This window comes from Lissotriton vulgaris, chromosome 9, assembly GCF_964263255.1.
Source record: "Lissotriton vulgaris chromosome 9, aLisVul1.2, whole genome shotgun sequence".
Classification (NCBI taxonomy): Eukaryota; Metazoa; Chordata; class Amphibia; order Caudata; family Salamandridae; genus Lissotriton; species Lissotriton vulgaris.
Genome location: NC_141697.1, coordinates 978,181,878 through 978,197,581, shown reverse-complemented (window position 1 = coordinate 978,197,581; position 15,704 = coordinate 978,181,878). Strand labels below are relative to the sequence as shown.

General features: G+C 42.9%; 1 protein-coding gene across 5 annotated transcripts in view; it reads left to right on the top strand.

Moving 5' to 3' along the window:
* Positions 1-14,140, top strand: part of DCAF1 (DDB1 and CUL4 associated factor 1) — a 1,123,544-nt gene extending 1,109,404 nt beyond the window's left edge. For 3 of the 5 annotated variants that reach the window (XM_086938831.1, XM_086938833.1, XM_086938830.1), the window contains exon 24: positions 12,768-14,140. In XM_086938831.1, the coding sequence (XP_086794957.1) occupies positions 12,768-12,826 (59 nt within the window). In that variant the 3' untranslated portion in view covers positions 12,827-14,140. The remainder of the gene's footprint in view (positions 1-12,767) is intronic. The other 2 variants (XM_086938834.1, XM_086938832.1) reach the window with 1 other exon arrangement.
* The last annotated feature ends 1,564 nt before the right edge of the window (positions 14,141-15,704 follow it).

The window sequence follows — 15,704 nt, the reverse complement described above, 5'->3', positions numbered from 1 at the left end:
TGCATAGTGTACCTCATTTTTTGTACACTACATAGAAAGCTAGCTTCCTACATCAGGTGAAATATTCTGTTTATAAAGAAATGGTAATGGGCGGACTATGGAGGAGGCCTGTGAGAGCCCATGCACTCATTCCAACAAAGTAAAGGGTGCTACAACTGCATTGGCAAATGGTGTTTGGATATTGGACATCTGCCAGGCTGCTACATATGGATACCTTCACCAAGTACTACTTAACGCATTGTCTGTCAAGTCTGCAGAGAGGACAGTTTTACCTGCTCCATCCTGCAGGACTTCTCATCGTTTTCCCAGACCCTCTGATTTTTCGGGGGGGGGGGGGGGGGGGTACTGATGGGTATCTATTCTAAATGTGAGAAATCTGCAGTTAGTAGTAGCCATCAAAATGTCTAGTTACTCATCTTCTTTAACGGTGTGTCGTGCGACTACTCTAAATAATTACTGATTTTTGTGCGATCGATATGGTGTTTCTTAGCGCTGTTGCTTTCACTAGCATGTGGCCATTTTGTTACTGCTAGTAATATTCATTAAGTCTTAAATTTGATTATATCTAAATATGTCTAGAGTCTCTGCAATAGAAATAGGCTGCTCATCTTAATAGTGGGCGAGAAGTCTCGAACATTGACCAATAGATCTAACATGAGTACTCGTAAAATACGCGGTTTGTTGTCCCTAATCATACCTAACTGAAAGCACTCCATCACACGTCTTCCATCAAATAATCATTGAGCCCTGAACAAGCTGTTTCCCACTGCAAAACGAGCTGGCTGCGTTCTGCGAGTGTCGGAGTTCTAAAAATAAAGTTTGTCTTGCATTGTATGGACATCTTTCTATTGTTTCTGTAATTTTAAAGGATCAGAAAGTCAATAACGCGAATGCTGAAACCCATAAGTTAAAAATAAATATTATATTATCAGCACTTTAGTCAGACCGGAAAGAGGAAATGGACTAATACATTGAACAATTTGCACACTTTGTATTTATACATATTTATATTGTGTAAATCATATTGTTTTTATTGAAAACATATTCACAATTGCGATGTATACGATAGACATAATTGATTTTAGCCGTCTTTTAGATATTAGGGTAGTTTTATCCAAGTGTCTTTTATGATTGCTGGTTTTAGTAATGTCACCGATATCCTTTTTTATATTAGGTCGATTTTATAGTGTTGTTGTAACTCGTTTTAACTGCATGATTAATTGGATGCCGGTCTAATGAATTTTAATATACTGTTTATCACATTAAGTACTGTATGCATTTAGTTTATAAAATTGTGTCTTGAAATAGATTCTACTGACACTTATGAAAATGTCTTTTCCCTTCTCCCCTATTCGTTCATCTCCTCATTTTCCCTCGCTGTCAAGTTTCTGAAATCTCTATGCACCAGTCACTTTGAATTAATTGCACTATAGCACGAGGTCACTTTATAAGCTACTCAATGTATGCTACCCTCGTGGTAATGCATGATATGCAAAATAGGTATATGAGCAAAATACAGTTATATGATGAATGTTGAGATAATGATGATCGTTTAGAATACGCATTGTCAAGTATACCTAGTGACTGGATAACAATTTATAATTGAACATACCGTATCTTCTGTATAGTTCTATGATATTAGTTGATCACTTTATGATTTCATTTATTTTAATGTAACAATAGAATATACTAGTTTTTTTCTTAGTTATGATTTTGAGCACGTATTGGTGAGCACGTGTTTTAGTTTGGAATCTAAGATATGTAGTGTCAGATGGATGAGGATAAAATAACTTAGACATGTTTTGGAGATTGGAACCAGCATTTATGCAGGTATTATGTAATAGCGCTATGTGATTGTAACACGCTATTTTTATTCCAAAACACTCTATAGACATTTTTAGTTATATAAAAATGTCTAAAATGAATATAAAGTTTTTTTTGTATTTATACAGCTAGTAATGTAACTATAAATACAAAGCATATGTATTTATACTGATAGTATTTCTTCTATATCCATCAAATGACATGTGACTGCATTTTGCACTTTAAATAGGGCTGAGCATATTGTAACGCCATGTGACCAAGGCCGCTGGTACGGCCGAAACGAGTCATGGCAGTCTGTCTGTTAGACAATACATAATGTATGCTGTTACAAGTTGGTCCTTGCGTCGTAATTCACCAAAGGTGAGCGCAGCTGCGAGGTATTGCAGATATATATATATATATATATATATATATATATATATATATATATATATATCTTGTAAGAATTCAAGATGCAATGATGGGTGTGTGATTTAATGAAGAGAAGATATTTTATAACCTGTTTTTAGTGGTATTTATAATAAAACATAGTTTGACCTAATCTGATACCGGATAGTTTGATTATTCAACATATTGTAGGTTCAAGCTCCCCACAAAATATATATATATATATATATATATATATCCAACGTAGTTTTGGCAAGAGAACAAGCCACGAATCACGGCGGGCAACACGGCTGGGAATGCCACTCCCACAGATACCAACGTAATCCAGATTATGGATAAATGAATGAATCCACTGGAGCCATGGCCACAATTAATAAACGGTCTCTTTATTTTGGCTTCGGGTAAACCCGACACGTTTCGCAGTTACCTCACTGCTTTGTCAAGGGTGGTTCAATAAAGTGCAGTACACACATTTAAAGGTGCAGGGTTCCACTTAATAAACATAGTAAAAATACTTCCGTTTTTTTCAGCAGAGTAAACAAAATAATTTTCACATTGCCCTTAAACGCATTTCAGCCATTCATAATTCATTAATTACTTTTTGGATAAATAAAATAAAGAGACCGTTTATTAATTGTGGCCATGGCTCCAGTGGATTCATTCATTTATCCATAATCTGGATTACGTTGGTATATATATATATATATATATATATATATATATATATATATATATATATATATATATATATATATATATATATATATATATATATATAATACACATGGACCGCCTAACATCGCTGAGGAACATTACCCCCGCTTTTAGAGAAAAGTCCATGACAACATGGAGAGACACTGCTACTGGAGCGATGTCCCGGACTGTGTATCTACGGCGATGCAAAGGCTGGAAGTACGGATCAAAAACTGCTTGCATGCCCAGAACAAACACTGGGACCCCTTACCCGACTTCGTTGTCGACCAGCCTCAATTGTGGGGGTTTAAATAAAACTGGTAAACAGGAACGCCGCTTGCAGCACGTTGAGGACTACTACTGCACTCTGGGAGTTGCAGTTTCACGTGTTGAACTATAAAAGCGACTCCTCCCCCAACGAAACACAGGTGTGCACTCTTCTACTTTAGATAGCCGAATAACTTTGAAAATGAGATCGCAGTGGCAGTGGCACATGGCAGGGGGTTGCAGCTGAAACGCGTCATGCTGATCCCCTGTGAATAAAGATGATTGGTTTTGCATCCGGAGTGCGCCCTAGTTTTACTTTCAAGGAGAGGGAAACTGGCTGTGGCAATATATACATATATATATATATTTTGAAAGCCAGGTGGTTTAACAGCAGAGTGTGTGGAAAAGCAGGGCAGGGCCCCAGATGTCATTTAACCCTTCCGTGATAAGGACCAGAAGATCTTGTCCACGTAATCTGCATTTGCCCAAGCTTAGAAAAGAAAGACGTTCACTACTTCATCCCCTCTACAAACAAGCAAGCATCTGCACCTGCAGACATGTATAAGGTATACATTTATTTGCATAGTTAATTAAAACTGTTGCAAAGAACCAACATGTTCATAAAGCAAAATAAATTCATATACTACACAATCCTTCTTGGATGTTATGTTAAAAAATTTCAAAAAAACTTTTTCCTGGTTAAACAGCTTTACAGTAAAAATGTCTGTTTTCCGTCCGCGTGCTGCAGGCAGCATTCCAGGCCGTCAGCAAATTTCCCACCCCCTGTTTGAAGACCTTATCACCTTGACAGTTAACCCCCGTATTGAAGTACCATCGGCTCCAATTTGCGTGTTCTTAACTGCTGTGGACTCAGACTACCTTGTGCATCCAAAATGGAGTTCTTTTGAGTGGGGAGAATTTCTTCGCTGCGTCTTGGGAAATCGCTCATATATTTGACGCCAGGTTTCCTTAAATCAGCGTTTCCAGCATTTTACTTTCACACAGCCTCAGGTACTTCACAAAGCAGCAGTTAAGTTGTGGATCATCGGGTGCGAAGCATGCCAGCAGGGCTTGCCTCCTGGTACGGATTCCCTGCTGGTTAAAATGTTGCTTCAACAGTTGTTTCCGTTCCTTGAGGAGTTCTTTACAGGAACACAGCAGATGCAGCAAATCTTCAGGAGCTGATCCTCCTAACCGGCACAAGGGGACTCGCTTTTTCTCTTAGCCAGGGTTGGAGGTGTTGTGTACAGGGTAGCATCCCCAGTCTGTGCTTTATAAAAGCAATTTTTGTATTTTTGCCATAGCCCAGATTGAAGTAAGCTTGACTGGCCAGCTTTGTGTATGATTTCACAGTCATCCAGCCGTGGGCCCTTTTTGCCAGTGCAGCTTTGTCCTCCAGCAAGGAAAATGTTTCACTGTCTTCCACACTAGTTTCTTTAAAATGGTGGTAGTTGCTGGTGTGTCCCAGAGCTGACATAAACCCCATCGTTTTTAGGCTGCTATAGAGATATTCTGAAAAAAACAACAGGTGATGGACAGAATGCAGAACAATGTCATACATTAACCCCAGTACAGAGATCTGGGCCTAAATCCATCGTTTTTTTGCTCACCATGCCATTCCAGTTTGAACCCAGCCATATGCAAATCAGTCTTGACCCTGTGCCCCATGGGAATAGTCCAGCCCGAACTGCCAAGCCAGGTCCTCCCTGGACTGGAAACAAGCATCCATGGATCGGTTTCGGGCTTTCAGCCCTCATCAGCCTGGATAGCTTGATTCCTGTGCATGGAGAGCACGGGACTCACGTCTGAGCATACCCGTCTCACTCGGGTTGACAAATGCAAAAAACAACAGGTGATGCACAGAATGCAGAACAATGTCATGCATTCACCCCAGTACAGAGATCTGGGCCTAAATCCATCGTTTTTTTGCTCACCATGCCATTCCAGTTTGAACCCAGCCATATGCAAATCAGTCTTGACCCTGTGCCCCATTGGAACAGTCCAGCACGAACTGCCAAGCCAGGTCCTCCCTGGACTGGAAACAAGCATCCAAGGATATTCTGAGGCAGGTGATTTGGCGTGTTGTGGTAACTCCTTCCATAGCTTTTCGTTGAGTGTGCCCTGCGGAGCTTTTCACACTTTCTCCCACGCAATGAAGGCCCCCTTGTCTGGCAACTGTTTGTTTTCGACTGTCAAATTCAAGCCTGATTTGCGTGGGTGAGGTGTGTTTGGGCAGCCCAAAGATGACCCTGTATGCTGTTGTTACTGTGGCATCAAGTATTTTGGCGTCTCTGCCTTTCTCGACCTCGCTGCCATACGTAATTGTTGGCAGTAGTTTAGCCCGGGATACCTCAATCAAGGGACATATTGAGGGTCCCGTCAGTTTTGAGTTTAATGTTTTGAGCGTGGTAGCCAGTATTAGTCCTTTGCGCCTGATGTTATTCTTCTGTGCCAAAAAGCGCCCCCCTGCGTCCGGCTTCACTTCCAGGTATTTGTATTCCGCCGTGTCCTCGATTTTGTTTCTCCCTAGAACCAGGCTCCAGTTTGTCTCCTTTTTTTCCTGATAATCATGGTTCTCGTTTTAGCCAGATTGATCGATAGGTCACTTGCTTTGGAAAAGTCCCATGTTACGTTTAAAAGATGTTGTAGCCCTACTTTTCTTTTACTGATCAGGACTATATCGTCTGCATACAGGAGGCAAAGTATGCAGACTAGTTTTGGGGCATGTGAATTATAGTTGATCAAGAGTGGTACTAAGTTGGCTATGTAAAGGTTAAACAGATGTGGTGCCAAGACTCATTCCTGATTCAAATGTTTGTCCGTAGGTATACGTCTTGACAGGGAAGATCCATTGCCCAACTTCACCTGCAACCATATATCGGTATGCAAGTTTGTCAGCAAGTTTAGTAAGGGCTGTGGCAGCCCCCATGTGTGCATTTTGGACCACAATTTAGAGCGGTTAACGTGGTCAAAGGCGGCCTTGTAATCAATGAAGCATAAGTATAGGGGTGACTGCGAAGCCTTATCCAAGAGTATAGCCATGCTTAGGATGTTAGTTAATGTTCCGACTGATTTTACGAACCCAGTCTGCTATAGGGGTATTGCAGATGTATGTGTGGCCCATGCCTGGAGGTCTTCTAGTAATGTTCTAGTAAAATATTTTGCCTCATTATCTAGTAAGGCTACTAGGCGATAGTTTTGTGGTACTGACTTTCCACCGGATTTGTGGTTTGGGGAAATGATTGATCCTTTCCAGGAGCTGGGTAGAATATTTAGCGTCCTTATTTCTCTAAACAGTGGATCAAAAGCTTCAGCCCAGAATATTGCATCCTGTTTATATATTACTGGTGGAATTCCGTTTGGACCAGGAGTACCTTCCCTTCTCCCCTTGCCTATCTGCCTTTTAATGGCAGTTACGTGAGAGCTCTGGAGGTTCTCCATTGATGAGCCACCCCTTGTTTTCTCAGAGTTGTTGGTGTGTCTTCCCACACCGTCCTTGATTGTCAATGGGCGATCTGGTTCTTGTTGAGCATTTAGGTCCTGTTCCCGAAGTTCCATACTTGTTTGGAAGTGGGATTTTAGGTATTTTACCTAATCTTCCTCTGCAATGTTTGAGGAGAGTTATTTTATGGTCTTCCAGAATCTGGCACTGTTGTTGTGTTTGATATCCGCAAATAACCTAACCCAGAATGTCTCCTCCATGTCTCTATTGACATTTCTTTTTAGTTTTTTTCAAATCTGCCCTTTGGCTCAGTTGTAGTTTCGATTGGGTTTTGTCGTTGGGCTCCTGCCGGAGATATCTTAATGATTGGTAGATGTGTTTTTTTGGCGAGTTTGATTTCTTGCTTTGCAGTGTGCCATTGGGGTTTTGTGCCACTAAATCTTTGCTGGTTTGGAGGTTTGATTGTTGATGCATATACTTCCATTTTTTTGAAAAATGTTGCCATTTCTCGACTTCCCCTTCTCCTACTCTTGCAATAAAGTGCTGCTTTTCAATATCCAGCATCTCGCTGACAGTGGCAATCTTGAATTTTATTAGTTTTAAATTGATGGTAACGTCTACTCCATGTGAAGCCCGGCAGCGTTCAAATGCTGGAGGTATGGTTCTTAACTTAATTTCCTGCGGCCCGTGATCACTATTGCCTTTGTTCGCCAAGCAGAATGATGTGATTCGATGGAATAGACATATGGAGACGAAGGTGTAATCCAATATTGTGCTTGTTCTCAGTGAACTGTGCGTAGTTACTGGAGGATTGTCTTCGACTGACCTGCCTTTTAAAGCCCTTAGGCTAAGATGTTCCAGCTCCTCCAAGATTGATTGACCTTATTTGCCCGAGTGTGGTTCCCCTTGGAGTGGAATGTTCCAAGTTGTGTTTTGCTGAAGTATTTCTTTGTCTGCGGTGGAACCCATTAGACTGTAGTTGAATTCCCCAGTCAGGATAAGTTCAGTGGTAGGGCCTTCTCTTGTGCATGTTTCCACGAAATTGCACATTTCCTTAGCTGATCTAATTTTACGTTTAGGTTGAATGTATACATTTATTATCATGATGCTGCTGTTCCTTGTTTTTGTTGCTGGAGAGAAGGATACTGTTACTGCTAATGAAGATTGTGATTTGGAATCGAAGGAGTGGGCAGTGCAAATAATTTTATTTGAAACGTAGATGACCAAATCTCCTTGCATCGGTTTGGGCATAACTAAGGATGACAGCCACCGGGAGACTCGGAGAAGATGCGAGTGCTACACTCTATGCAGATAAATCTGTTTTACACCTGTCTCTTCTGTTCTCCGCTTACGGGCATTTGGCCACCTTTTGGCAAGTTAAGAAACTACTTCAACGATATCGCAAAGGCATGGGCAAGTCGAATGCAACACGGGCCCATCTGTGCAATTATTCGTGCCCTCGCCAGTCCCTTCTTCCACTTTTCTCTGTGGCTCAGAATAAAATCCTCTCTCGCTTGGATCATAGATAATGAAGCCAGCACTCCTTTTCTTGTCTTTTTTTCTTGCTGTAATTACCCCTTCCCTCAAATTGGGTAGTTTGTGGCTCAGTAATCTGACTGTAATCTATGCCATTCCTACTATCAGTCATTTGTAGCAGCTGACCCACATGAGCTAGGTCTCGTATGTGGGAAGTCACCCAGTGCAGGCCTGTGCTCCATGCGCTACCAGTCATGCAAGTTGCCTCCAGAACTAGTAGGCTTGCATGCATGGTCAGTGCACTAATCCCGAAAGGCTCTTGATATTTTTTCACCTGGAGAAAGTGTTAGGAGGTAAGTGTAGGGCCTTTACCTCTGGTTGCTTTTCTAAGCACTTTTCATGCTGGGAAATTAGCAATGCATCTCACTAAGGCCCTCCTTTATGTAGGTCCCTGGCTCTACTCGTGTGCTATCTGTAACCTTGGGGAAGATAAAGCACCTGGTTGCAAGATCCTCTAACTCCAGTTCCAGTCTACTTGTTCCAAACAAACCCTGTTGTCACGATCCAGGAGAAGGGTATTGTTTCTTTGAGCAGAGAATCCTCTGTGATAAAAGCACTTAGTCAGACGACATAGTTGCACCGTTGAGTCTAGCCAGTCTTACTCCTGGTTTAGCAGTTAAACTGTTGCACACATGGTAGAGTTCAGCTCCTTTTCTGGGCTCAAGACCATGATCATAGCCTCTTTCTGCTCTGGTGACTGTGAAAACATGCACAGGTTAGTCTAACTCCACTCCTCCTTTTGGACATGCCTTTATCAGTCCGAGTCTGGCACAGACTGCTCTCCTGATTTCTTTTCAGCTGCAGTTGTGCATGACTTCTGTGCTGGGCAGGTGGCTGTTGGGAAGCAAATTATCCCGCTACCTGAGCAGCACGTGGCTAGTATTGAAAAGCATTCTAGGCAGATCTGCCCCTGGGCTCGGGCTCCAGTTGACCGCATTTCCCTGTGGCACACCAGTGTAAGTGCGATCATGGCCGGCTTAATTCTGTATCTCTGGCACGATTTGTCCACCATGCGTCCCTGATCTCAGGCTATGGCCAGTTTCTAATGCAAAAAGAACTATTGATGGACAGAATGCAGAACAACGTCATACATTCAATCCAGTACAGAGATATGGGCCTAAATCCATCGTTTTTTTCTCACCTTGCCATTCCAGTTTGGACTCAGCCATATGCAAATCAGTCTTGACCCTGCGCTCAATGGGAACAGTCCAGCCCGAACTGCCAGGCCAGGTCCTCCCTGGGCTGTAAACAAGCATCCTAGGACCGGTTTCGGGCGTTCAGCTCTCATCAGCAAGGATAGCTTGACTCCAGTGGCATGGAGAGCACAGGACCCACTTCTGGGCATACCTGCCCCACTCGAGGTGACAAATGCAAAAAGAAACATTGATGGCCAGAATGCAGAACAAAGTCATACATTCACCCAGTACAGAGATCGTTTTTAGGCCCAGATCGCTGTACTGGGGTGAATGCATTACATTGTTCTGCATTCAGTCCATCAATTGTTCTTTTTGCTTATGGCCAGTTTCTAGGCATCAAAACTGCACATCAGAAACATACGCTGTGCAAGAGTGTCACTTAACAATAAACACCACCCTGTCTACACAGCAATCATCATGGTTCAAGTCCTGTAGGCCAGAAATCCTGCATCTTATGCAATGGGATGAACTTGTTTGATTTAATGACTGATGAGGTTTTCTAGCAGTACTAAACAGCTGCACTCACACCAAATCACTGAGTGCCATCCGAGTGGCACCCAGCAGACGCCATCCTCTTCTCCAGCCTGAAAAGGCCTTGCAGTATTTTAGAGCACGGGAGTTAATTTGGTCAAACGCCCAAGGTGGACCCTTTTCTAGCTTGGGAAGGACAGAGGCAAAGAGAAGACCCTTAATGGGGAAGAACTAGTCTGATCAACTGCCTCAACAGAGAGCTAAGAATTACCAGTGACAACTTTGTTGGCCAGCCGTCCTCCTAGTCACCATCTCAGGTAGTCAACTACATTCCAAAGAAAATAAGGTTTTTCCTCTAATAACCACCACTGGAACCAGATATGCAGACCTCTAGGTGGTTAAGAAGAACTATGCTCTACAATTGACAAGCCTTCCTCGGTCCACCTCCGCAACATTTTGCAGCAATCTGTCAACTTTTCCAAGTGGTGGAAAGGCTCTTCTCCAGAAAAATCAAGCCAGTGTCGCCCCCAGAAAGAGGACATGGATACTACTCCCACTATTTGCTACTTCGGAACGCTAACGCGGCATTGTCCCCTCTTGATGCTAACTTGGGCTGTCAACAATCAAGAGACTTGACTAATTTTGCTCTTAGAACCTTCAGGATGCTTATTTCAAGTGCCTCATCCTTGTAGGAACACAGGATATACCTCTGGTTCATAATCGTAAACAAATCCTACCAGTTGGGTTTGGTTTAGTGCCTCATATCTAAACTAATATCCTGGCCCTTGTTGCGGGATTTCTGCATCAGCGGAAAGTTCAATGCTACCGATGCCTGAACAACTGTCTTGTTCCACCACAGACCATTTTAGATCTGACACCACAATCCATCATCCACAAATGGCAGTTCTCATTAAATGATCCAAAAACGTTTCTGGTTCCCTACAGAAAGTTTCAGTTCATTGTGGCAGTTTTGTACTCCCGCTTGTTTAGAGGATACTTTCCTCCTGAAGCGGTAATGAAAATCAAACTTGAAGTGGATCACTTCATGACCAACAAGACAGTGACAGTTTTATTGTCCCAGTGACTTATTTTACATCCGAAATCGAAGGGGAAACCGACTCCCCACAGGTCTGCCAGTTTATTGTAGCTCTTTGGCAGAAGGATGAGCATGTTCTGCTTCATCTGCAATGTGGGACGGTCTTAAGCAGGTGTCTTGTGAAATGAGTGGCAAATCCTTCGCAGGGTTTTTAACCCCCATCTTTGAAACATGTAGTTGACATTACAAAATCCTCTTGAGACCTACCAAAACTTTAAGTACGAGGTTATCTTTCTTTCTTATTGGACAGGACGGAAACTTTCCCCTCACAATTCTGATTCCGAGAATTTTACGGAATTTCAGAAGGATCGAGGCTATGCACTAATCCTTGTGGCTAAAGCCATGCCTCTTATCTACACCACCTTCTACAACGAGACCACACCATCCCCCCAAAAGATTGAAATGATCTCTCCATAGGAAAGGAAGAATGCTTTAGTACTCCCTACCATCACTGAGCTTCCTGAGAAGGTGTCTTTTCACCACGCTGACCTCTCCTCGATGATCTTGGAAGTCCTGTCAATATTCTTCCTCGCGTAGTTGTGCAAATTATGTCTACTAGGTTCACAGAAACCTGTTTGCTAAGGTTTGCCTAATGTGATTTTTTTCATCTATCTCAGATTCTGTGGAATCTACCCACAAGTTGAAAATGTTTAAGAGCCACATACATTTTTAGTAATTCTTGCCCATTATCAACTCCCTCCTGCCCACTCTCTTCCATTGACCATAAAACAAACTCCAAATGGCTAGTAAGGCCAAGCATAGGTGCAGGCATTACAGCTTTGTACATGTGGCAAACGCACTCAAAAAGCAGTAATGGCTCGCCAAAACTCTACTAAATAGCTGGTGAAGATTTTTCGTGCTTGTGCTGTTAGATGTCTGCTCTGCTGTGGGTTTGGTATGTGCAGGTGAGGGGCGCTCAAACAGTGCGGGTGGGGTATGGTGATGGAGGCGATAAGATACAACGGTGCAGACAGTATAGAGGAAAACCCTGTAACGTCTAACTAATATTTAGGCATGAGGTGCCTGAACATTATGAAACATACAAACAGTTACTGTGCACACGTCAGATAAGCAATTCGGTATAAATGTATTGCAGGACACACAAAGATGAAGCTGTTGGTTTGGTAAAAACTTTGTGATTCTCTTTGTGGAATATACAGACGCCAGCCGACACGTGTTTCATCAAGCAGGACGAAGCCTGTGAATCATCAGGGCTGTGAATGGCGTGATGAGTCTTATGCGGGTAACGTAGAGTATAAAGGTAGACTGGGTAATCCGCGTGCTAGAATGAGAGGAGAACTGGTTGCTTCAAAGGAACAGTCGGGTACGACTGTAACGGTAACCTGCGGTAGTCGGTTACGATGTCGCACCGTGAGGGATGTTTCTAGTAGACACAGCCATTCACAGCCCTGATGATTCACAGGCTTCGTCCTGCTTGATGAAACACGTGTCGGCTGGCGTCTGTATATTCCACAAAGAGAATCACATAAAGTTTTCACCAAACCAACAGCTTCATCTTTGTGTCCTGCAATACATTTATACCGAATTGCTTATCTGACGTGTGCACAGTAACTGTGTGTTTGTGCTGTTAGATGTCAGGGATACCCACACATTGAGAATGAGCCTTCCAGTTACGAGAAAGGGAGGCTTCTCAATCTCACATCTAAATTGGACATGGTGGTGACAATATCCTGATTTTATGTGGGTAGTGGGGTACAAAGGCTGGGAAGGAGGTAGAATAGGAGGGAAAGATAATGCACTGTAGAAGAAATAAAATTAACCCTTACCTGTCAGAATTTTGCCACAAGAACAGGTTTTGACCACTAACGTTATTTCATTTGTTCCCTATCTCTAGCAGACAGTTCAGACAACTCAGATCTGGAAGATGACATCATCTTGGCATTGAATGAGTGATGGATTGTGTCCTCTGGAGGCGCTGCAGCTGTCAGTCTGATGAGCGGCCCTGCAAAATGAAAGCCTGAACCCGTCCTGGAGAATTAGCATACTGCCTCTGCTGGTTTGGACGAGCTGCAGTCTCGATGTGGATGAACAGAACTGTCTGATTTCTTTTCACATCGGATCCTACTGGGAATATCGATCCTACCATGCTACCCGTTCCCCACCCCCTTACTCTCTTATGCTACTGTCCGCATTGCACAGGCTCACTGAGCAGAAAGATGAACACCATTCTTCCTGTACACATGCACATTGTAAGGGGTCAGATCAGGCAGTTGAGATTCACTTTTTGTGTACGAATAATTATTTCTGTAAAAACTGAACTAGTTTTATATAAAAGCATAAAAAATAACAAAAAAACTGGAAATGAAACTTGTGTTGACGAAGTTTTGGGTGACAGCAGCACAAACTGAATCGGATGAAGATGCAGGTTCTGTGGAGACTTTTTCTTTTATTGTATTTCCAATCAATGCAAATGTACATTTTTACAGACTGGTATTTAAAAAAATTGAGAAGAGAAAAACCAATGCGTTTCTAAACCTTGTAAGATGCAATGAATATTTTTTTTATAAATGTGTAATATATATACATTGAATCGTTTATTTTTGTTTTAAATGGAAAGAAAAACCCTGATACTACCTTTGAGTGGGGTGGTTGAGAGAAGTCTGGGAGTAGGGAAAGCAGCCAAATATGCCGAAACAGTTGTCAGGAACTTGAATTGTTCGGTCAGATGTTAATTTTAACATGCAGATGTGGTCCTTGATTGCTCTGATTCCAGTGTTCTTTGCAGATCAGTTTCACACGTTGAGCCATAGAATTTGAGGCAAGTTCTCCTTTGCCGTAAACATTACCTGCAATTGAACTGGCAATCCCTGTTTCACTGTGTGTTGATATTGGCCTCTCACTTTTAGTAATGGTACCGCCATCATTGTTCATACAGCACGAAGAAGCAGCGGCTGAATTGGCATGGGGCAGGTAGAGGAACCTGTGCATTTCCTTCTCTGTCCTTCTCCATAAAATCAGTGTTCCATCCCCCTTTCTGAGCTGGGAATCCAACTCTTAGGTGCTGTGGGAAGAGAGCCATTGATACTAACTATTTGGACTGATTTTTCCGGTTCATCCTAGATGCTCCTATACCTAAAGATGTTTTGAGGAGTGGGCGTGGGGGAGAGGGGGGTTGTAATGGAGAAGTTGAGGGAGTAGGATGCAAATAAGGGATTTTATCCCATATGCTGTTTTTTTTTGTGACTCATAAATAAATTTTGGAAGGAGTACGTTTTGTAATTGCTCACCTCTATTTCTGTTTCAACCAACAAAACCTATATTGTGAGGGAATGTCTGATGGTGTCGTATGTATCCAGAATCCATTGATGAATACACCAAAAGTGTGGTTTTAAGTTAAGCATTAGGCACGTTTTTAAATCTAAGTAAATGTAAAATGTAAAAGGCTCTGTTTTAATATCTGCCATTGCCTTCTGATCAGCTGATCAGCTGATATTTATAAATATCTCCAGGCTTTAGATTGGATCAAGACATTCTCATCCTTGATAGGTAGTCCCAGAGCTGCTATGATCTCAAAGCAACACTGGTCACTGTTGCAATTTGCTGTATAGTGCTCTGTAAAAGCGTTGCCTTGTGTCAATGGTGATAATTTCTTTTTTTTGTTCGATATGTGATCGTATTTCCAAGTTGCCAATAGTCTTTAAAGACCTTTTTAGGTTTCGCCTGCGTAGGCTGCGCATGCGCACTCTCGCTGGCGAGATCTAATGATTTAGAGGGAAATTCACTAGCAGGCTTTAAGCCCCGCCTCTCTTTCCCATCGGCCGGCGTCACCGTTTACGCTAAACGGTGGCCAGCCATTGGGAAAGAGGTCATGGTGACGTATTCTTTTCTCTTTTTCATCCGTCCCACTTGGACGGACTGCCCTGACTTCCTGCTGGCGTAAAAAGTATGTTATCTTTATGGGGCCAAACAGATGGCCCCATAAGGAAGATAATAAATCTTTAACACCAGAAGGAAAGCAGGCCGTCCAAGTGGGACGGCAGAAAAACAGAAAAGTCGTGGCGAGCGCATGTTTCATCTTCCCCTCTCTTGTTTTTTTTTTACTCGGAGGCAGGCTCGTTTCACTTTTGCGCAAGGTCCTTTTAGCTCGTGCTTGCTCCCTCCCTCCTCTTAGGGGTGGGTGGAAGTGGTGCTCTGCTTTCCATTACAGAGACTGGGCAGCAGCGGCTCCCGCCAAGCGCGTAATGTTATTGACACACTTCAAAGGTTTCCCTGTTGAGTGTGTTCCCAGGCACGTATACATTTTTTTTATTTTGAGGCAAGCGCGTCATAATAACATACTTAAAATATTTCAGCCCCAGCCGAGTGTGTTTTCCACACACGTATAATTTTTGGGGAGTTTGTGGCAAGCGCGTAATATTAACAGACTTGAAGGGAGTGTGATGTCTTGCCTAACGCATGCGCATCGAACAGGTCATTTATTTCTGGGAAACGGGTCTTAAATCAAAATGCCCGAATATTGACTTTCGGCAACAACTTCCGGCAGTGGGGTGTGCTGGTATTAGGTGACAGCTGCGGCAGGCCAGGCCCTTCTTTTATCCATGCGCCGCAATGACAATAGCAGGGCCAAAGAAGAGTGCAATGAAGCAGCCGGCGGTGGCGCCAGCTGCTGCACCCGAGCTTAAGGCTCCCACACCTCTCGGGCCTAAGGGCGACTTACTGGTCTTCCGATACACCTGCAAGATCTTCCGAGATGGCGCAATACCAGGAGCGTGGCCGACACCCTGATCGATAGGTTGGTCACCCGTGCTGAGCCCGCTCTCTACTGGGGAAG